The following is a 24,427-nucleotide window of genomic DNA, read 5'->3' on the forward strand; positions in this document are numbered from 1 at the left end:
ATTTCCTAGAAGACTTATTGGAAAGGTAGATTTGAAATTGGAAGCCTAGAACATCAGACACTCTTGAATCCACTATTTTTTCCTCTAGCTTCCAATTCTATAAGGCAACTTGGTGATATCTATTCCACATTTACGTATTCTTCAACTTACAACTATAATTTTGACTGCAATGTCTGTTGCTCAATGATGCAGTTATAAATCGCATCCAATTTTACTACCTTTTTTGCCATGGTCATTAAATGGATCACATGGTTGTTAATCAAATCTAGTTCCCCTATTGACTTTGCTTGTCAGAAGACCCTCTGGGAAATGGGGAAATGGCAGTCATGTGATGCTACATATATGCTGGTTGCCAAATACCAAATTTTGTTCACAAGATCGCAAGGGTCATAAGCGCAAGTGCAATTCAGTCGTAATTCACCTTTTTTTTAGTGCCGTCAAACAAGTGTTAAATGAAAGGTTGTAAGTTGAGAATTACTTGTACATGTAATCAGCATGCCATCTCAACACACATGCCATATTAATAATAGTTGATTATTTTATGTATTATGTGCTTATAACTAAGCACAGTACAAACACAGGAAAAAAAATCTTGTGTACCTTTGCATATAAATCAAAACTTTTAGCTATAACAGTATGCTGTTTTCCATATGTCTAGAACAAAGTTGTCTGCAGTCTGATTCTATTTATTAGGCTTTTTTTGAGCAGATAAAAATTAATTGTAGATCTTTAACATAAAGTTAAAATTTATACCACAATTTGTCAAATAGGCAAAACAAAACAACTAAAACTAAACTAAACTAAACTAAAACTAAAACATTTGTACACAAAGAGAAAAGCAAGCAAAATGCACTCATAATGTACTTCACCAACATGTTTTTTTTTTCTTGCCTGCAACACTTCACTTTTTAAAAAAGATTCTGAAAATACCTTTGACACTTGGTGAAGGCCAGAGACATTAATGAAAATAACAGTGGAAGTAGGAGTGGAAGTTTGATAGTCCCATATAGTAAACTCCCAGTTAGTTAAACTAATTATACTTAATTAATGAAAATATCAGCATGTGCAAAGAATCTGATGGGTGCAAAACATGCTGTGTGTAGTCATCATCTTGGAAATACATGGCTTTGATATAAAGCCAAAATATGAATTATTAATTACAATTATTTTACATTTACAGTAATTACATTCCAGGGATCCTTCACAAATGATAGGAGACATGTTTTTAAAAACAAATAATATGTAAGTGGAAATATTGACTTTCTTTGGAAAGATACAGCTGTAGATAGATAGATAGATAGATAGATAGATAGATAGATAGATAGATAGATAGATATAGTTAGTTCTTTGGAAGATATAATTCTTTGGAAGATAATAGCTTTTCCATGTGTCTTTCAAAATATGTCTATTTACCTATGTTATATATTTAATGTGTATAAAGATATGCAGTATGCACAACAATTATAACAGGATCAAGATCAAATAATCAAAATCAAACAATTGAAATGCAAAGCAATGTCCTAGAATATTACGCCATGTGTGACAGGTATTAATAAACATCCAGAATTTAATTTAAGAAAGTTTTTGTCACTATAACAAACTTCAAGTTTGAAAGGGTGTTGAAGAGAATAAAGATTACTCTGTGTGATTTTCTCCTTTAAGAGCAAGTAAAGAAAAAAGGAGACTTTGTATGTTAAAAGTTAAAATTGTATATTATGGAAACTAAGGACCACTTTAAAGAGAAGATGCATTCTGCAAATTAATCATTCTGCAATTGAACACAAAATCCTTACCTTTGTAGATCCCTTATAGAAGTCAAGATAAATTTGTTTAAAAAATCTTATAGCAGTTGTGCTGTGACCTAGTCATTAGTAGATTTATAATAAGATATTTTAATTTGTTTAGAATTTTCAGCGCAGACAGAACTTTGTGATATTCATCAGGAATGGAAGCCCTCTTTTCTCAGCAATGAAGAATTCACTCAACTGATGTTGGAGGTGAAAACTGCAATTTTTACAAAACTTTGAATATGAATGGTTTTCTAAAGAAGTTGTCCCCTTCAGATATGTTTACTTCAAAAGAGTTATCAGTGGTGGCTTGTGAATTGATCAGCATGTCTGGAATATTTCCAGTTTTGAAATATTTAATTGAAGAAATCTGATGGTATTCTATAAGATGGGTATTTCAATCTGTAACTACAATTGTTGATGGATCTCTGTAAAAAAAAAATAACTAAAAAGCCATGCATGCCAAGTAATTATATAAAAGATTGACAAGAAGAGAAAACAAAATATAAACTACATGTAGTCCTCCTACATGTAGCAACTGGGAAGGAAATTTCTGTTACAATGTAGTCATAATTGACTATTTGTCAATTATGACATAATTGTCATAACTGACAATTTTACATGACCATATTGGCTATTTATAGGATACCTATGTGTTATATAAACCTTTTGGGGCAAGTAGGAATAAATAAATGCTCCAAAGCACTCACATTTTAGCTTGAAGGAGTAAGCAGTTTATAATCCAGGTTTGGATATAAATTGTGTACAGGCCGCATATAGTTTGCATGTATTTTTGATCATTTCATAAAATCTGACCAAAATCTCTTCTTCTTCATAGTCTCTGGAATTCACATATCTGACTTCTATGCCATATTCAGAGTCTTCTATAACTTGTTGTTTGCATTTCTCAATAGCAATACAAGCATCATTTTACTACCTCTTTTAGAGAATTAACATACTTTTTCCTTTATAGGCACTGGATGGGTTTGTTATAGCAGTCACCACTGATGGAAGCATCGTGTATGTTTCTGATAGCATCACACCTCTTCTCGGACACTTGCCCGTGAGTGGTTCAAATACATTCATTTTGTATCTTACTTACCTTGCACTAACACTCTCAAAGAAAGTCTTTAAAAAGCCATAAATACTGTTAAGTGCCATCATGAAATTTACCTTTGACCAATTTAAGAAAAACTAGTAAATGAAATCTTGGACAGGAATTTGCCCTTTATGTGTGTGTGGCATCATGATTCATGTAAAAGAGATGGAGCTTGCATCAGAATGCCATAATTCTGATCACCGGTAAATCTCTTTGCTGTCCTCTTATGACTATGTAGAATTTTGCAATCCAAATTTGGAAGCCCATTGAAAAGAGGCAACATTATAGAATTGTTGTTAGAAAGGAATGTGACAGCGTACAGCATACAGAGTGTGTATGCAAGGATTTGGAAAAACTAAATAGTCTATACTAGGAGTAAAAAATGAGATGAAGAAGAGAAGCTGAGATCAGAAATTCTGACAATTAAATTACTAAAAACACAGACTATTCCAAGTGGATGACAAACCGGAAATATGATTACACAGGAAATCAAGAGATAAAAGAGTATAAAATGAAAAATAGTGCAAGAATAAATACAGTAGAGTTGTCCAGACTTGTTAGACTTGTCTCAGGAAAGCTAAAGTCCAAAATGACAGAAAAATCCTGAGGCAACCTAACAAAAACAGACTTCTTTGACTTTGATTCAATGCAGTGAAAAACAAAAGAAGACTTGGTGTGCCAATGTGTTAAATGAGATATATCAATTATCTCCCTTTTGGCTGTGCCTTCTCCCATTACTTTTCTATACAGGAAAAGTAAAAGTAAGAAGGAACTTACAGCCCAGAATAAGTAAGGAGATGCTACTTCAAGTTTCCAGGCACAGATGAATTATATCCCAGAGTGATAATGGAGCTTTCTGGAGTTTTTAAGGATTTTTGGAGCACAGGTGAGATGTGAGAAGATTGGATACAAACAAATGTTCTTATTGTTCATTCAAGAATAAGAGATGAACTTGGAAGTCTGCTGTCAATATTAACCAGATTCAAAAAAGTTTCATCATTTCTGAAATTTAGGGAGACAATCACCTTGATCATGAAATCAAATTATCCCTGTTGGTTACTGCCTATATATAGGATAAAATAATAGGCATACAAGCAGATCTGATGTAAAAATTAAATTTTTAATACTTTCAAAATGATTGCAAAGAATGGAGATGCCTATTTTCTATCTTTGTTTTAATACAGTTTTGTCATTTTACAGTCTGAAGTCATGGATCAAAATTTGTTAAAATTCCTCCCTGAACAAGAACATTCAGATATTTATAAAATATTATCCTCTCATATGCTTCTAATGGATACTGTTTCATCGGATTATCTAAAATGTGAGTGATTTAAAAAAGTTTCTAAATAACTTTTTAAGTTGGCTTAAAATATTGTGATGCAAAATTAAATAAGACAATAAATGAAGGAGTTGATTAGCCATTTAAAAGTACACTTTTAATTTTCAAATTATAGATAGGCAACATTTACCTGTACAATTTAACACAATTATTATATCTTAAAATGGAATTGATTTCAGCTATATTAATTATAGTCTTAGTGAAGAAAAGTTCATATTGTCATCAGAAATTAGACATGTTCATAAAATATTTTATGATTACATATTGAATTCCTTTAATATGACTGTTCATAAAGTCTCAAAATTTATGTTTCTTTAGTACAAATGATTTGAAACAAAATATTAGAAGAAAAAGATTATATGGGAAATAGATAAAGCTTTCACAATAACAAGTGTAGATTTTAAATTTTATTTTTATTATTTTTGAATCTGAGACATTACAAAGAAAAGGAAAATGCCTTTTACATTCCATTGCTTTTCATTATCTTTAAGTCTGTGTGATTTATTTCATAGAATGGTACTGAATAATGGGGAAAGTGTTAATCTCAATCCTTGATTTAAGTATGCATGAGAAATATCTATTTATAGTTCTGAACAACCTAGATTCAGGCAAAGCTTCATCAAAACTTTGAGATATGAATCTTGTGCATCACTGAATTCATTGGGAATTTTCCTTTTGTGTAATTATATAATTCATAAGAAACTGTATAATTAACAAATAATGATTATTTTACTCATGCCTTGTATTTTATTTAAATTTCAGGTAATGAGGATTTAGAATTTTACTGCCATCTTCTGCGAGGAAGTCTGAATCCAAAGGATTTTCCAACATATGAATACATAAAATTTGTAGGGAGTTTCCTATCTTACAATCATGGTAAGAACTTTTCAGTTCTATAGGAAGAAATTATGACCACATTTACATGGTGAAATATAATTCTAAAAAGAAACTATTTTAAAATATTTAAAAATACTTAAAAGGTATTTAAAAAGATGACTTGCTGACATTCAGTGCTTGGATTAAAAATCTTTCAGAGGTCAGCATTAACATTACTGGCACAACAAAGAATGTTTTCTAATATGCAATTAGGATTTCATAGTTCAGACTGAAATTCCTAACACTTTGCTAAGGAAGCAAAAAATATTGAGCTTTATAGGAATTAATTCAAAATGCATATGGTTATGACTGGAACTCACCCTGCAGATCAAAACAGTCCATTGGCCACATGATCTTTAATCAAAAAGTATTTTCTACATGTTGTCCATATGTGGTTCCTCAAGGACATCTGCTTTCATCTTCCTCAAGGACATCTTCTTTCATCTGCTTCAGACATCTAACATTCTTTTAGCCATAATATTTTAAATGCAGGAAAAACGAGCAATTTCTTAGAATAACACATTAATTCATCTTGTTTGGGGAGCACTTTTGTTGTGTTCAGTTTTTTTGAATCTGTTATATTTGTATAATTTAATTAGCAGCTCAGTAAAAATTCATTTTCTGACAGCAACAAAAGTAAGCATTCACAGCAAAGACTAGCTATCCTATTTATCTTTTATTCAATGTTTTTCTTTTCTTCCATTCTTTTTCTTCTTAAGAATCGTATGTTCTCTGTCTTCTGATCTAGAATGCACAATTTACCGTTTTAAAATTACTGGCATCTTTCTATAAGAAATCTTTATCTTCCATTCCCATTTTATGAGAGAAGTAAATATCTCCATGCTATATCTTTTCTCCTTTCTTTACATCAATGATATAGTGCCCAATAAACATACAGTAATTGAAAAACCCCAAGTAAGAGGGCCACAGATATAATAAGGTAAAGGTAAAGGTTCCCTTCGCACATATGTGCTGGTCGTTCCCAACTCTAGGGGGCGGTGCTCATCTCCGTTTCAAAGCCGAAGAGCCAGCACTGTCTGAAGACATCTCCATGGTCATGTGGCCAGCATGACTAAATGCCAAAGGCGCACGGAACACTATTACCTTCCCACCAGAGGTGGTCCCTATTTTTCTACTTGCATTTTTTATGTGCTTTCAAACTGCTAGGTTGGCAGAAGCTGGGACAAGTAACAGGAGCTCACCCCGTTACGCGGCACTAGGGATTTGAACCTCTGAACTGCTTGCCTTCATGTAATTATTGTTATAATTATCCAGAAAGGCATAACTCTTTGCCTTCTAATTTTCTTATCCAGTGCCTCTATCTGACTGTCACAGCTCTGAAGACGCTGTTCCTAAGGGTTACAGAACACCACAAGGAAAACAAATCTGCTTTGTTGCTACTGTTCGGCTGGCCACTCCTCAGTTTTTAAAGGCAAGTTTGTCTGTCTTAGAATCTTTCCAATAACAATGGTCCTACTGATATCTAGGATTGTGGATGCCTTGGAAAGGATTGAGAAGAAATAATTAATGTTAGATAATTTCTAATGACAGAATTAGCTCAGCACTTCTTCCTTTCATTAAAGCAGCCTGAAAGATGTAGCAACATTTTAAAAGTTATGTTAATGTTACTGGCTAGGAATTCTGGAAGTTGTAGTACCAGCCTCCCTACAGAAAACCAAACCAGAGAAAGGCTGATATATATGCTCCTGAATGGAAATAAGTATAAATAGGGAAAGTGTTAAAAGTAAATCAAGTTATTATCTGCAGATACTATTTCCAATCAAATTGTGAACATTGTTTAGATTTTTCTCTTGGAGATTAGTTTCTTCTTACATATGTCACTGCAATTAATTAAGTCTTTTGTCTAATATTTTTTGCATGCACAGGCAAAACAAGAAATTAGTCAAGTCTGCAAAAAAAAATTTTTTTTAAGTTTTTTTAATTCAACACATTAATTAGGCCAAAGCACAGGATCTAATTATTAAGGAATAAGATTCCTATTGGAAAATAATCTTTACTTGGTCATAATGTATAGTAAGGCATTTTTCATGCATTCAGTCACAACTGAACTTTTAATTTTAGCTGAGTTAAGTTGTATACCATAAAAGAAAGGGGATTGTGTCAGCATTTATCTTCTACAGAGTCTGCTAGGTTGTGTGCGGGGATGTAAGTGCTTCAGTTAAGCATATCTGGCATGCTGTAGCCAGTAGTGGGATTCAGCCAGTTCGCCCCACTTCAGGAGAACCGGTTATTAACTTTCTGAGCAATTTGGCAAACTGGTTGTTGGAAGAAATCATTAGGGCAGAGAATCGGTTGTTAGATTACTTGAATCCCACCACTGGCTGTAACCAAAATGCAAACCTAGAATACCTTCTTCTTCACAATGGAATTTCTTCCATTGAGTCTTTATTCCCAGCTCTTGGGTCTTTATTCCCAGCAATATTTAACATATAACATTTACCCATAACATTTAATCTTCTTTTCAGAAATCATAAAGCATCATAATAATCTCCCCAAATAAACATACTTTTCATCAATTAACAGAATTTAATTCTAATGTAGGAAATGTGCATAGTTGAAGAATCTTTAGAGGAATTCACTTCAAGACACAGTTTGGAATGGAAATTTTTATTTCTGGATCACAGGTTAGTATAAATAATGCCCCCTCCCCTGATTATTGTTGTTGACATGAATTAAGTTTTATAAAATAGTGCTTTGTTTTTTCTATAAATAATTGCATAATGGCATATGTTATTAAAATCGTCATTAAATCAAACATTTATTAGTCAACATTAATTAATTTATGTAGTTTTGGAAGTATATGATGTATATTGAATGAGCTATTTGTATGTGTTGATATAAAGTGGAATATATATTGTAAGAAAATAAACCAACGTGGTTGCATTGGACTTTTAGTCAGACAATATGCACAATATAGATTACATATTGTATTCCTAAAGTTCATGCAAAAACTAGAATCAAGAAAGTTTTAAAAACAATATAATTCTATATTCATAAGGGTATATTTTCTTAAATAAACAAAGAAATCACATTGAATTGAATTTTCAAAGGTAACGTAATTAGGAGAAACACGGGATCAAGTATTCGCCACCTAAGCTTACTCATATAAGTAGCCTATCTTTTAAAAGCTGCTCTTTAGAATTGGGCACCCTCCAAAATTGTATTCTTTTATTTATTTTTAACATTTATAAGGTTGCCAACTGGGTAGGCAGAAAATGATGCAAAAGATTTGCCAGAGGAAGGCAGGTAAAAAAAATTAGCTCTCACTTTAATTTTGATTAATTATAACATTCAGTTTTGACCCAGGTAGATAAATACTGCATAGTCTTAATAATGGAACCATTATGCATCCTGTTTCTAATAAGTTATGTCTGTCCTTCAGAATATAGTAGTCTAAAAATTGTCTATGAGATTGTTACCTACACTCTTAATGTTCGGTTGTTAAATCAACAACCATAACAAAAAAAAAACCCTACCACATGTTTCCTTGTCTTTCAATTTGTGATATCAAATTATATAGACAGGGTATATGATATTCTTCCTTTATTCTTAATTAGAAAGGATCTTCCTTTAAAAGACTTTAAGACATGGCTATCAGATTCTATCAGTACTTTCCCCAAGCTATTGCAGTAGTGTTGCCTAAAATTACTTACATTATTTTTTCCTTATCATTGTATTTTTTTTAAAAAAATTCAACCTGGAATTTAGTTGTTTTTGTTTGACACCAGTCTTGTAGCTTTTATTGCTCCCAGTCATAAATTAGTTAACTTTTTTCCACTGATTTTGCTTTTAACTCCTCTGCTTTGTTTCCTTATTCCAATACTTAAAAATGATTTGGTAAGATTTTTGAAAGGTATTTGTATATATTCTTCCTGACTTCTGGTAGTAACACACCTGTCTTTTTGTGTCAGTTGTGCTTCTGTATGTTGGAATTTTCTCTGTTGGACCACAAATCTCAAATGCTGTTCTTCATATTTGCAATACTCAAACAACATTATTTATCTTAATACAGAGCCCCACCAATTATAGGATATTTGCCTTTTGAAGTGCTGGGAACTTCTGGCTATGATTACTATCATATAGATGACTTACAGCTCTTGGCACGATGCCATGAACACTGTGAGTATTGCTTTCCTGTGGGCATGAGAATCCAAGGAGACAGGTGCTGCCCTGTGTTGTATTAAAAATGAAAACCAGGTGGTGAACTGATATCAATGTAAACCTGTATTCTATGAAACTTTATATAACATTTACAAAATTATGCAGATATTAAATATCTGTAATTTGGAATTTAAGGAGTATTGTTGAAAAAGTAATTATGGTATTTAAAACAAGTGTTTGAGATAATGGAGGCCGTATGGATCTGGATGGGGAGAAACAGGCTCAGGCTCAACCCATCCAAGACTGAGTGGCTGTGGTTTCCAACATCCCGATATAGTCAGCTGGTGCCATTGCTGACTATTGGGGGCGAATCATTGGCCCCCATGGAAAGGGCTCGCAACTTGGGCGTCCTCCTGGATTCACGGCTGTCTTTAGAAGAGCACTTGACGGCCGTGACCGGGAGGATTTTTCATCAGGTTCGCCTAATCCGCCAATTGCGTCCCTTTCTAGATCGGGACTCCCTACGCACAGTCACTCATGCCCTCGTCACCTCCCGTCTGGACTATTGTAACACTCTGTACATGGGGCTCCCCTTGAGAAGCACTCGGAGATCCAACTGGCGCAGAGTGTGGCCGCGCGGGCGGTTATGGGAGCGATGTGGCGTTTCCATGTAACACCTCCTGCGCGAGCTGCACTGGCTCCCGGTGGTCTTCTGGGTGCGCTTCAAGGTTTTGGTTATCACCTTTAGAGCGCTCCATGGCTTAGGACCTGGTTATCTACGGGACCGCCTGCTACCACCAATAGCCTCCCACCGGCCAGTACGCTCCCATAGAGAGGGGCTCCTCCGGGTGCCGTCGGCCAAACAATGTCAACTGGTGGCCCTAGGGGGAGAGCCTTCTCTGTGGGGGCACCTATGATCTGGAACGAGCTCCCCCCGGAGATACGGAGGATCCCGGATCTGCGTACCTTCCGTCGCACGCTCAAGACTTTCTTATTTCATCAAGCTGGCCTGGCTTAAATCTTTTCCCCTTTTAAATGTACATTTTAATTTGTTTTTAAATTATTGGGTATTTTAAATTTGTCTCAGCCAAATTATTTAATTCATTTTTATTCTATTTTAAATTTTTGTATTTATGTGTTTTATTCTGTGGCTGTTCACCGCCTTGAGTCGGTGTAGGGCGGTATATAAATCCAATAAAACAAACAAACAAAACAATGTGAGTTAATTTTGGCTACACTTTATTCTTCATTCATTTTATTAAATCTCAGAAGTGATAGGCATAAAATAGTACAGATAAAGTACTCGGCAATTACTAATTAGCAAAACCTCAAATGTGGAAAAGCTAATTTGTAAAAGTGAACATGGTCCATTCCTTGTAATATTAATCCTAAATCTGCAAATCAGGCTTAAGCCAATTGGTCTATCTATCCATGCAAAATTCAGTTTAAAACTTTCAGTTTGACAGGTTAGATTTGTGTTTCATTCTCCTCTGTTAGAAAGAAACTAAAGGCCCAATTCCTTCTCATTTAATAAATCACAGACATCAGCATGCAAGCAGTTTTCCTTTTACTGCTGCCACATTATCAAATTTTGCTTACATTCGCAAAGCAAAAGGAAATATAAAATAATAACACAATAATAACAAATATATAATATAAATTATAATATAGCAATAAAACTCAGCTAGTTCGTACATTTTTCACATTAATAATGCAATTAAATTATAGTATAAGTTATATAGGATTTTTATTCAATAGGGGAATATGCTGGAATAGAAATCCATAAGCACATCATACTTAAAATGTTCCTATCAACTTGATAATCCATATATTTTCCATGGCACATGGTTATTAATTTCATGTAATCAAATGAATTTATGTACTTTAAATTTTTAGATATTATGCATTATTTCATTTTTAGCAAGAGAATTCTTGTATCCTTAGGGAAATTTGAGAGTGCTGGGAAATTCATAAATCTCCCAGAATAAATTTTAACTGACATATTTGAAATATTTTTGCAATTTTCTTTCTATCCACCAATAGTGATGCAATTTGGCAAAGGGAAATCTTGCTGCTATCGATTTCTGACCAAAGGACAGCAATGGATTTGGCTACAAACGCATTACTATATCACCTACCACCAATGGAACTCAAAACCGGAATTCATTGTGTGCACTCATACAGTATTGAGGTATGGAAAATCAATTACTGTATTTTTTGGAGTATAAGATGCACCTTTTTCCCTCAAAAAAGAGGGTGAAAATCTGGGTGCATCTTATACTCTGAATGTAGCCCAGCCCAGCCTCTCAAACGGAGGTTTCAGAGGCTGAAAAAAGCCTCAGAAATGAAGCTTCAGAAAAAAAGCCTCCAAACAGAGCTCTAAACAGAGCTTCAGAAAAAAAGCCTCCGAAACAGAGCTTCAGAAAAAAAGCTTCTGAAAGAAGTTTCAGAGGCTTTTTTTCTGAAGCTCTGTTTCCGAGGCTTTCAGAGGCAGAAAAAAAAAGCAAGGCACAGAGCTCACAACAATAAACCTGTTGCTAAAATTCACCTCTGGGAACAGCTGATTGGGGGTATTCCGGGAGGCCAATTCACCCGCCAATCTGCTTTTTTCTTATTGTCCTTAATCCAAAAACTAAGGTGCGTCTTATACTCTGGTGCATCTTATACTCTGAAAAATACGGTAACGTGCTATCAGGAGAGTCCTTGTTGTACCAGAAGAGTGTGAAGATCTAGCTTAAGAGCCACTCAATATATAATAATGGCTGTTTCTCTCTCTCTAAATCATGGATGTTAAACTTGCCACGTCATGTTGCCATCACATGACATATTGTGACATTTTCACCCTTCGCGGAGCTGGGGTGGGTGTGGCCTTTGCATGACACATCCGGCCTGTGGGCTGCCAGTTTGACACTCCTACTATGGAAATCTGCAGTGAATACTTTGAGTCTTCAGGAATTACAAATAAACTTAATAATTAATTTTAATAAATTATTCATTATAATATTTTCTGTTACTTTATTTAATAATTGTAAAATAAATCATAAATAACTTTAATAAGATATTTGGCTGCTCTATGGTAGTGGTAGAAATGAAAAAGTTAAAAGTGGTATAGTGACTACTTCTTAAATCTATGAAATTTTAAAGTATTTTATCAGAACCTTTTAAAGTTCTGAGAATAGGCAGAGAAATGATTATTAGGAATGTAACAAATTGTGTCTTTTCAGTGTCCTGGTAAAATAGCTAGATGAAGATAATCTTGTTGATTGCATTGAGTGTGGTGTGACACTCAAAATAACACCTGGGTTGGCTCAAAATAGGGGGTAAAAATAGGAATTCTAATGTTTATTATGAACTGAGCATAGTGACATGTTAACGTCACAATCAAAATCTCAAAGTTAAATCTTACTGTACACTGTTTGGAAAGTAGAGCAGCTTGGTAGTTTATATAATACATTTTGGAACAGCCTGCTGTAGAAATATGACCAATGACGGCAGAAAGCAACCCTTATCATCAAATTTTATCTATTAGTTATATGTTCTTTGTCTGAAGCCTAGTCCTATGAAGGTATATGCTATGATTAGAAACAATATTTTCTTTTTATTTTGCATATATGGATAACCTTATTGTAGATATAAAATGTAATCCATTATACATGTTTGAATTAGATAAACTTCATGTTTTAATTACATAATACATTCACGTTTCATGTAATAAATAATTAATTACGTGCATTAGAGCTTGAAAATGATAGAATGGATATAATTCTCCACGGAAAATTATAATGTTCAATCAGTTATGCAGATGTTCGAGTGGAAAGGCAGCAAAATCTGATTTTAGAAGATGCATCTACAGATATCATCTCTTCGGTATTAAAGGTATAATAGAATGCCTACATTTTTCTATTTTTTTTCATCAGCAGTTATAAAGTATTTGGACTGGATTAATGTGAATTTATGTACACACACATGCAGACAAAATTTTTCTCCAATGTTTTGGCCCAAATGTTTTTGATTTTAACTCTCAAATTTTAGATAGTTTTTGAATTATATTGTATTATATTGGGTGGTGGGATGAATCAGCGATTAAGATGCTAGGCTTGTTGGCTGGAAAGCGCTTGCATGATGGGGTGAGCACCTGTTTTTGCCTAGCTCCTGCCTACCTAGCAGTTAGAAAGCATGCAAATGCGAGTAGATAAATAGGTACTGCTTTGGTGGAGAGGAAACAGTGCTCCGCAACATCATGCTGGCTACATGACTGGGGAAAAGTCTTCTGACAGCACTAGCTCATGACCTCCAAATGGAGATGAGTGCTGCTGCCTATACTTGACAATGACTAGTGGAATTAAATCCGCAGGAACAACTTCCCTTTCTTGTATTACATTCTCTAGAGAAAAATCAGAGCAATGAATGAAGTTACATTTTGACTGCAGCTAGAGTGCTACATAATTTAGTTAATATACAGGTGGGGTACTGTTGTGGAAGACAGTGGGAAGGAAGTGGAGAAGGTGGTTAGTGGGTGTGAGAAGATCTTAACTCTAACTCTACTCTAAGCTTTGGGCAGGAAATGCTTTAAAGCACAGTGACCCTGCCTTAATCGCTCTGCCTAGGAATTTACAGTTTTCAAAATTATATTTTTATTCCTGAAAAGTGCAAAAAATGCTTTTCTGAAATTCATGTGGTTCTTTCATCCTGGGTTTGCCAACCAATCCGGGGCTTGACTACTGTATCTTGCAGTGACTTATGTGTATTTTGGTACATACCCATAGTGTATACATCTTTTTATTTTGAAGAAGCATGTTGCAATATAATATTTACAATGCAAAGGGAGGATAAATTCTGGGGTCACTCTTGTTTGTGTTCACGGGACATCTGGAGCTCCATATGCACTTCTCAAAGACTACAGAAATGTTGTATTCAAAAGTGTGTGTGGCTAATACTTTCTTCCCTTGTACATTCTTTCAAGGTTTTTCTGTCTACATTTGTACTTAGCAAAATATAATATAAATATTTTTGCTTTATTTTCAAGGACAATGTTTCAGATTTGAATCCTCAACAGCATTTTAAATCACTTCAATTAGACACAGCGACACTCAACAGCCAGATATTTTCTGTGTCTTCTCATGGTTTACACAAATCTTTGCCTTCATCCTTGCCTGAAATGGCATGTAAGTTATGGTTTTTCTCAAAATACTAATTTGGAGTGAAGAACTGAAATGTATTATTTGACCCAGTATAGGATAAATTATAAAGATTATAATATAATTTGTATAAAAGAAAATTGAAAGATTGAACTAATATAATATAATGGGGATCATGAGGATTTTTAAAGTTATTATTTTATATAACATTGACTACCACTAACCATCATAGTGTCACATCAAATCTACTCCTGGTAATAATCACTTGGCCCTTATGATTAGATTGCCTGTCTATCGCCTATATTTAGCTACATTGCTTCCATAAAGCCATCTAGTAAGTTGGGTTGAGGTGAGGTTTGAACCGAGTCAACAATACAGATTGAAATATTTGGATGAACAGTATCCTTCAGAATGTTGCTTCAATAAATGGTAACATATTTGCATTGTAAAGCTATGATAGTATAGTGGTAGAAAAATGAATAGTCATACCATGTGAAACGTTTGGTTTAAATATTTTAAGTTGAACAATGTTACAAAAGTTTGGACTACAGTTTTTTTAAATTTATCTTACCCCAAACGCCCTCCAAAAGAAAGTTAAATGAAAAGACCCCAAACACACAAGAAGATACTTTATTCTATTGTAACTAAAAATATGATAATAAACACTCAGTCCCTGCCTGTGATATTATCACAACTGTCTTTCTTTCTAACTCCTATCTTCTGTAACAATTGGTGAAAATTCAAAAATCCACCCTTGCTTTCACATTTATTTAGAACTTTGCAGATAAATGAACCCAAAGCTGTAAATAAATAAAGCAAAAGAATGAATAAGGCTTCAAGCTAGTTCTTAGAGATTTACAAAGTAACCTTAAGCTACTTATCCAACAGGCCTTAAAGAAGTACTATTTTAAAATATCTGTTATTTTTAAAAGGCCATGCAAGTTGCCGGACCATTAAAGTAATAGGTATACAGAAGCTGCTTTTTAGAGACAAAGGTTTCAAAAGTGGCCCTGTCTATTAAATTCAGGCCTTGAGGTGAGATGGATGGCAAATAAATCTAATAAATAAATAAATTTATAAATAAATAAATAATAATGGCCATGTTAAGTAATCCAGAATCACTTGGTTAAATTGCACAGTTATAGAAATTGAATGAATTGATGATTTATTTATTATTTATTAATGAATGAATTATAGTAATACTGCTTCATGGTGCTTTACAGCACTCTCTCGGTGATTTAAAAATGTCAGCATATTGCCCCTAACAATCTGGGTTCTCGTTTCACTGACCTCATAAAGATGGAAGGTGAGTCAATTTGAACTGGTCAGGATTGAATTGATGGATGTGAGCAGAGTTACTGTAGCTTAGAATACTTCATTCTAACTGCACACTTTCAGTTCTGTTGTGACTGTATGTCTTCTCACCCAGCAGTGAACAATAAGAAGTACATCCTTATTCTCAGTTCAGCATAAAACCATAAATATATTTTTAAAAGCAAATGGCATGGATTATCCTGTGATAACTTCCGTAATGCATTTTGCTACACAAGATATTTTTTTAAAAAAAATACAGGCAGGACCAAGGAGGGGGAATGAAGTTAGGCATGATTCAATCAGATTGCTTGAGCAATGTGGTCTATTTGCTGTATAGCTGGCTATGTAAGGGATGTAGATGTATGTAAAAGCGTGAAATATTGTCATTTAATAATGATTTTACTATAAATATATCATACAGCCACAATAACAAAGCCTATCCCGGAGTCTTCCGCATTGCAAATATCACAGCAGAACTTACCAAAACAGAGATGTAACCTACCTGCTACAGCTCAAGTAAGACTTAATAATAAATGTATATATTTCTGTTGACATTTTAGGATATATTTTTAGAGTTTACATAGGAAGACAGATCTGCTCCAAACGAGGAAGCATAAAATTTATGTGAAATTTTTATTTTTAATTGAATTTGCAAGATTATGATTACAGTTTTATTCACACTGGCAAGAAGTAATTCTCTGAGTGTGCCCTACTCTTTAAACCAACTCATTTTGCTACATCTAGGAGTTTTATTTTCCATTGGTTTTCCCAGTGCTAAATGGATAGAAAAATCTGGACATCAATATCTCTGCTGCTAACACTATGTAATGGAACTCATGAACACAAAGTGAACAATTAGAAAAATGTATAAAAGCAGTAACAATGATAAAAGTACTTGGGCTCTTTTTAATTCTTAATGTTCAATGAAGTCCAAATTGTATTACATTTTATAATTTTATTATATTTATTATATTATTTTTGACTGCAATCGAGGCCCAGACCTTCCATTGCTAAGCATGGTGGTTAAGTGAGTCGCACCCCATTTTACAACCTTTTTGCCATGGTTGCTAAGTGAATTGCTGCAGTTAAGTCAATCATGTGGTTGTTAAGTGAATCCAGCTTCCCCCATTGATTTTGCTTGTCAGAAACTGGCTGGGAAAATCACAAATGTCAATCACATGACCCTGGGACACCACAACTGTTGTAAATACATCCTAGTTGCCAAGCCCCTGAATTTTGATCACATCACCATAGGGATGCTGCAGTTGTTGTGTGAGGACCAGTTGTAAATCATTTTTTTCAGTGCCAGGGTAATGTCAAACGGTCCCTAAACGAATGAATGAAGGCAAATATATGTGTCCCAGGATAATGTTGCAGGATCCAATCTGAGTCTTCACTAGGACCAGAGGTTTTGTCTCCCGAGCTTCCAAGAAGTTTCCTGAAGATGGGCTCCTGCATGAGTCTGAAAGTTCGGAAGACAAAGCCTCTGGTCCTGGTGAAGACCCAGATTGGATCCTGTAACTAAACAAATGGTTGTAAGTTGAGCACTGCCTGAATTTCTGGGGAAAATCTCTTAAGAAGCCAAGGTATATTGAAAATGTCTGCATTTTATTATAAAAGAGAAAGGTTAATTGGTCAATTATGAATTCAAATATATTGCTTCCCCAATACAGGTAATCCTTATTTGGTGACCACAATTGCAACCAGAGATTCAGTCTTAAGTGAAATGGTCATCAAGTGAAATTGCGACTGTGGTTATGATCTTTAAGCTTTCCTTTGTTTTACAGACCTGCAGTGGTTGTAAATGCAAGGATTCATTGCAAAGCTACTTTTTCATCACTGTTATAAATATGAATGTTTGCTGCACAAAGCTATCTATCTGTACTGTGCATATGAGTTATCTAGGACAGTTACCCCAGCAGTCTCAAACTGAAATCACTATAAGTGCTATAATGAGGGGCAGCTTGACGGCTCTAATACAGGTAGTCCTCGACTTACAACAGTTCGTTAGTGACCATTCAAAGTTACAACAGCACTGACAAAAGTGACTTATGACTGTTTTTCATACTTTTTGACCGTTGCAGCACATTCCCCTTGGTCACGTGATTGAAATTCGGACGCTTGGCAACCAGTTCAGATTTTTGACAGTTGCAGTGTCCCAGGGTCATGTGATCTTTTGCGACCTTTTGCGACCTTCTGACAAGCAAAGTCAATGGGGAAGCCAGATTCACTTAACAACTATGTCACTAACCTAACGACTGCAGTGATCCACTTAACAACCGTGGCAAGAAATGTCATAAAATGAGGCAAAGTTCACTTAACAAACATCTTATTTGCAACAGAAATTTTGTGTTCAATTGTGGTCGTATGTTGGGGACCACTGTACAAGGGAAGCCCATATATGTTAACATAAATGTGTCTAGCAGCCAAAGGTACAAAATATTATTAGCACTGCAACATGCCATACCAAACATCAATTTATCATTAAAAAAAAAAAAAAGCCATTCTAAAACCGACCCAACTTTCCATGCCAGAAATAGGAAGTTGAATGGTGCTGGCAACAGAAATCTCAATGTAGACCAGTGTTTCTTAATCTTGACAGCTCTAAATTAGGTGGACTTCAGGCTGGGGAATTCTGGGAGTTGATGTCCATTCAACTCAAGATTGAAACCCTGATGTTGATCCAGGAGTGCTAAAATGCCCTGCCCTGCTCTGCTGTGCCCTGTCCATGTAACAGATGGGGTATCATTCTCTACCCCAGCTGTAACAAGGCAAGACTATGGAGACAAGTTGGGCTCCAACAACATGCTAATGCAGGGCTGAGTTTGGAGCCTAGCTGTCTTTTGAGCACAAGGAGAACACTCTATGCAGCTGAGCTTGATAAACACAGGCCCATGCTGGCCCATTCCTTTCCAAGAGGTACTTTAAGTGTCCAAAAAATGACCAGAGGGGGATGCATGTTTGAGATCCACAGTTTTCACGATATTGACCAAACCTAGTAAAAAGAGACTCAGAAAATTTTATTTCTTGCTTAAGCTCCCTGCCCAGTTAACTATGTTCCAAACCATCAAGAACCAACTTGAGCAGCGGACTCGTGTACTGCAAGCCAACATTCAGTGGCAGCAAGAAGAGCTGCAGAAAATCCAAGAACAGCTCTGCATGGTACAAGATTCTAATATACAGGTAAGCAGAACACCCCAAAGTATGAAATATTTAAACGAATTATTTTATCCAGCAAGTTGCAATTACTGAATTGAAAATATGCAGAATACAATACTTATCATGAGATTATTTGATGGATCGACACATACACAAACACACAGACATACACACATATACACACACGTGTGTGTGTATGTATATGTATATGTATATGTATATATGTATGTATATATATATATATATATATATATATATGTATGTATGTATGTATGTATGTATGTATATATGTATGTATGTATGTATGTATGTATGTATGTAGGTCTTTGGTTATTCGGGTTTTCTCCCGCGTAAAATTGGAGGTGTCTTGGCAACGATTGACTTTAAAAAGACCAGAACTATCGCCAAAACTGAACACTTTAACAACAGAATAATCAGAGAAGCCATCAAGATAGAAAAACGTCCACACAGTATGAATAAACGAGATGATACCTCCCGCCTACCAGCCATTTGGAAACCCGCCCTTATTGACAAACGAGTCCCTAACATAAAGAATGGCACCAGATCCACACTCACGAAAACCACACAGGATGTCATCACCACACATCCACGCAAAAGACAAGCCCACACCGATGAGGCACGACCACAAACCAGAAGCCAGACCACAGCTGCATCTTTAGCCACTTAAAACCCCTCCAATCCATACATGAAGCAAACTGACACCCACCATGAAGATGTGGCATGACCACAAACACGAAGCCAAACAACAGCAATGCAGCTCACCAGCTCAAATCCCCCTGCTACTCAGACTAACCCGAGCACAACCAAGCCCCCACCTAAACAGAACACACACCCATCCAATCAGAGCACAGCCAACCCCCCATCCAATCAGAGCACAGCCAAATTCCAACCAATCAAAACACACCTCCACCCAATCAGAACACAGCCAAGCTCCCACTCAATCAGTTCACACCCCCACGGGCAGTTAAAAGGAAGAAACAGCTGCAATCACACACATTACTCCTGGAAGCACGAAGCCGAAGACACCAGCCTGAAGATGACGAATGAGACTTCGTCGAAACGTTGCCAAGACACCTCCAATTTTACGCGGGAGAAAACCCGAATAACCAAAGACCTACATACAAACACCCGCGAAAACCTCAGAAAACATATATATATATATATATACACATACATATATATGCATATTCTTTCTAGCCAGGTTTTATCTACGTAAACTAAGTTGTTCTACAGCCCTGGTTCTGTGAAATCTCAGATCTCAGGGCTGTAGAACAACTTAGTTTACGTAGGTAAAACCTGGCTAGAAAGAATATGCACATAAAAGCCTACGAAAAAGAAAAAGACATACATATATATACATACATACATACATACATACATACATACATACATACATACATACATACATTGTTTATATATATTATTTATAATTTCAGGGAAGTAACATTTACTGATAAATTTCTAATAAAGCCTATATATTTTATCACATCTTGAATATTCTGTTACATTGGTTCCTATAATAGTCTAATGTTTGATCTTAAAGATTTTTGCATGCATAGTTATGCACAAAGGGTCTTTATCCCAGGGCTATCTAGAGCTTCACTTTACTAGAGATTTGCAATTTCTTGATTATGAATTATTCATCTTATCTGTTTTAGAATAAATAGAAAAGGATTCATAATAGAGAACAATATATTTGAATTTAAACCAGAACTTGATTTAGAATACGAGATTTCATATGTTCTCAAGGGAAAATCCTTTGTTCTAGCCTCAGATGTCCAATAATGCAATTTCCCATGCAATTCTAGTACTTAATTTGATAATAATAAGAAAACTGCTGCTAAATACTAGATTAGGTTTGCTATTTATTTATTTAAGAAAATGTATATGTAAGAACAGCAACCCTGAGGCATTTATCAAAACTTGGTACCATGACTTCTGCTGTGATCATGAAACCTGACCTTGACTCAGTGGCACATGACTCTGGGATGGAAATTGAAAGTCTGAAGTTCCCACAGTTTTGCAGGTATGTGAAGATTTCACTCCCCCCCACCCATCTCCTTTATTCAGCAATCAAGAGAGAAAAACAGGCAGGTTAGCTCAGAATAAGCTCTACGCTTCTAGGCTTTTCTCAGCATGAAGGAGAAATCAAAATATGTCACTTAATTCCTCAAAAGGTTTTGGCAGAGCCACTGCACCTTATTATTACTTTAAACTGTTCTAGGATAAGAAATCTGTGAGAACCTCGGAAGAGATTCAAGATAGTTGTCATTCTTCTGGCAATTTAACATCACCCTTAAGCAATACTTCTGTGCTGTCACCATCTTTGGCTATAGCACCATCTCCTGCTATTTCACAGGATAGCAGCCTTCAGCACAGCCTTACAGATTTGGGCCATGATCGACAACTAAGGTAAAAGAATTGCAATAAGCTTGTGGCTTTCTTTTTTTAAGACTAATATCCATCTTTATTTGCAATAGTATAGTTACAAATTAATGAGAGGTTTAGATTATTACTGTAACAGACATATAGACGTACATGCATAACCTACCCTGCAATGCTATTACAAAGGTATATATTTTTAAAAAGGTATGCCACAGGTAAAAATCATAAATATGTAGAAAGTTATATTCTTTCATCAGGAAGATGGTTTTTAAAATAAAAACAATAAAAACTAAGAACAACTAATATTTAGAATGAAAAAAGAAAAAAGGAAGAAAAGAGCAAAGACAAAAATGCGAAAGATGTGAATTTTAAAAATCTGCTGAATTATTATATGTAATTGAGTCCAAAATTTTCTTTTTACTTTAGACTTTTTACATGTCTACCAAGCATTTAAAGTGTCCCTTCTTTTTGATTACATTTCCAACATATGTTTAAGAAAACGTTATAGTTTTTCTGGTGACATATACCAAAGTTATGTCAGAAAATTTAATATATACAAAGAAACTCAGAAATATATTTTCTGTTTTTGATTTATAAGTTGACATTAGCAATTCATCTAATTTTTATATGGAAAATACATTATTTTACATTCCTTTAAATTCATTTTAGAGTGTCCCCTAATAAATAATTCAGATACAGATAGAGATGCATTTTTTAAAAAAAGAATAACTGTATGATATAGAAATAGAAAAAAATCTGCCTAAAATATAATGTGAATTGTATTTTAGTTGCTTCACAGTGCACAAAACAATGCTTCCCAATGCACAACAGCAAAACAATATGTATACAAATATATATACATACATACACAGAGAGAACCAACCCATTTTTGAAATTCTGAGAGTTGCATCTTGCTTGCAATGATGTGATCGCATTTTGGCCGTTTGGCAACTGGCTTGCATTTATGGCTGTTTGCAGTATCCCATAGTTGTGTGACCATGATTTTTGGCATTATTTGCTGGTATTTGACATTTACTTTCAGTTTTTGGCAAAAAAAAAAAGTGCATTGTGAAAAATGACTGCTGCAAAAAAGGGTCATAAACCGGGCACAGACATGTAGTGACCTACTTAATCACCACAATTCTGGGCTCCATTATGGTTGTAAGTCGAGGATTCTCTGCAGTAGTGGGTTTCAATTTAGTGTGCTATCGGTTTGCTTGTGCGCGTGCGCATGATGCTTCTGCACATGCGCAGAAGCATCTGGGTGGGTGGGTGGAGCCTCCCACCACCGCTGCTACCATTTCGCCCAATCTGGGGTGAACCGGTAGCAACCCACCACTGACTCTCTGTAATAGAATGATTCACAGTGCTGTTTCACATGACTGCATAATGTTCAGATATTAACCTTCTGACCTTCTAATATGCAAATCCCTCCCTCCCTCCCTCCTTCCTTCCTTCCTTCCTTCCTTCCTTCCTTCTTTCCTTCCTCTGTTCAATTTATTTGTTCTGACATTAAATATGTTCTTTAATTTCTGGTTGTCTAGACTGCTACTTAGTCAACCTGTTCAGCCAATGGTGCCTGGATCCTGTCATGCAAGGATAGCAGATGTTGATGCAGCTGGACACAGCGAAAAGTATGTCTCCTGAAACTGTTGGTGGGGAAGTTTCAAAATGTATGAGAGAAACAGCATTCACCATTAAATCATGAATCTACATATAATTTAGTGGTGCTACATAGATTAAGCAAACAGTAGTTACGGAACAACAGTTTTAGTCCTTATGCAGTCCCTGCTATACATTAAACATACAGGGGGTCCTTGTTATCCATGGTTGTGTGTATGCGTGTCCACTGTTGCTAAAAAGACAGCAGACCTCAGAATCCAAAGGAAGCATTTTAATGGGTCTGCAATTTTGGAGTTAGAATTTTGTTTTTATATGCTTGTGCAAAATGCTGACAGGTTTTTCCTTATGCTTAAAATGTATTTTTCTTGTCTTGATAAAAGTGGTTTTGTTATCAGTGCTTGCTCACTGGACTGTAACCTCCATGAATAATAAGAGAGTTGTTTGTTAACATTTCTGGAAGTAGTTTATCATTACACTCTTCTTCCTAGGATTGAGAAAGAGTGACTGGTCCATAAGATTTCATGCCTAAGGGAGGACCAAAACTCACAGTCTCCTGGTTTCTACAGTTATAGTCCACTTCATGGCAGGGGTGAAATCTAAAATTTGTTACTACCAGTTCTGTGGGCGTGGCTTGGTGGGGTAGGGGTAATGTGACTGGGTGGGCATGGACAACTTTTTTTTTTTTACTTTTACTTTTAAAAGCATTTTTTCTACAACCGTAAGAGGCTTTTAGAAGCCTCTGACGATCAGGCAAGTCAGCAGGGATCACCAGAGGCTTTTAAAGGCATTTTTTTTCCTACAACCTCTTCGGCTGAAGGGGTTGTAGAAAAAAAATGCTTTGAAAAGCCTCTGACGATCCCAGCTGAGCTGCGCGATCATCAGAGGCTTTTTTTTTACTTTTAAAAGCATTTTTTCGGCCGAAAAAAAATTTTTTGTAGAAAAAATGCTTTTAAAAATTAAAAAAAACAGCCTCTGATGATCGCGCGGCTCAGCTGGGCATGGGGGAGGGGCGCAGGGATTTTTGCTACCGGTTCTCCGAACCACCATTTGCCATCGCTACCGGATTGCGCGATCCGGTCCGAACCGGGAGCATTTCACCCCTGCTTCATGGTCTTTGTCACATGATGAATGGATCTGGGAGGCAGGGCTGAGATGGTTGTTATGAATTCACATTTTAGTGAAATTTTAAAAAAGTTGAGGTCCATGTTTGGGCAGAACAATATATCCAGGCAAGTTGTAAATTCTAATAGAACAAAATCAAGACCATCAAAGATTAGATTCATAATGATGAAGCTCATGGCCCAGGAGAGCTTCAAGTAAAACTGCTACAGTCATCCAGCAAGTGCAAATATTGCTTAGCAACAGGCTTATCAAATTTAGCCACCAATTAGGAACTGAAACCTTTGTACAGCTTTCATATAGCAGTCATGTCTGTAATAATATCTGAACAGCATATGGCTTTCTCACAACTGGAAGTTTATGTAGAAAACATGGGCTTCATAGAACGTATTATCCAGGATATAGTAATATCTATGGTAAACTTCTGGAAAAAATAGTTCTCTCC

The 24,427-nt window shown here is 35.3% G+C and overlaps 1 protein-coding gene across 1 annotated transcript in view; it reads left to right on the plus strand.

Moving 5' to 3' along the window:
- Positions 1 to 24,427, plus strand: part of NPAS2 (neuronal PAS domain protein 2) — a 64,498-nt gene that overhangs the window by 36,115 nt on the left and 3,956 nt on the right. The window contains exons 4-17 of the mRNA XM_034431282.3: positions 1,906 to 1,997; positions 2,761 to 2,850; positions 4,087 to 4,207; positions 4,988 to 5,101; positions 6,415 to 6,533; positions 7,664 to 7,746; positions 9,135 to 9,241; positions 11,267 to 11,414; positions 13,018 to 13,099; positions 14,250 to 14,388; positions 16,097 to 16,191; positions 18,712 to 18,858; positions 21,080 to 21,267; positions 22,785 to 22,874. Coding sequence (XP_034287173.1) covers positions 1,906 to 1,997; positions 2,761 to 2,850; positions 4,087 to 4,207; positions 4,988 to 5,101; positions 6,415 to 6,533; positions 7,664 to 7,746; positions 9,135 to 9,241; positions 11,267 to 11,414; positions 13,018 to 13,099; positions 14,250 to 14,388; positions 16,097 to 16,191; positions 18,712 to 18,858; positions 21,080 to 21,267; positions 22,785 to 22,874 — 1,615 coding nt within the window. The remainder of the gene's footprint in view (positions 1 to 1,905; positions 1,998 to 2,760; positions 2,851 to 4,086; positions 4,208 to 4,987; positions 5,102 to 6,414; positions 6,534 to 7,663; positions 7,747 to 9,134; positions 9,242 to 11,266; positions 11,415 to 13,017; positions 13,100 to 14,249; positions 14,389 to 16,096; positions 16,192 to 18,711; positions 18,859 to 21,079; positions 21,268 to 22,784; positions 22,875 to 24,427) is intronic.

The sequence above is a fragment of the Pantherophis guttatus genome, chromosome 5 (assembly GCF_059756535.1).
Source record: "Pantherophis guttatus breed Tessera chromosome 5, ASM5975653v1, whole genome shotgun sequence".
NCBI classification, from domain to species: Eukaryota; Metazoa; Chordata; class Lepidosauria; order Squamata; family Colubridae; genus Pantherophis; species Pantherophis guttatus.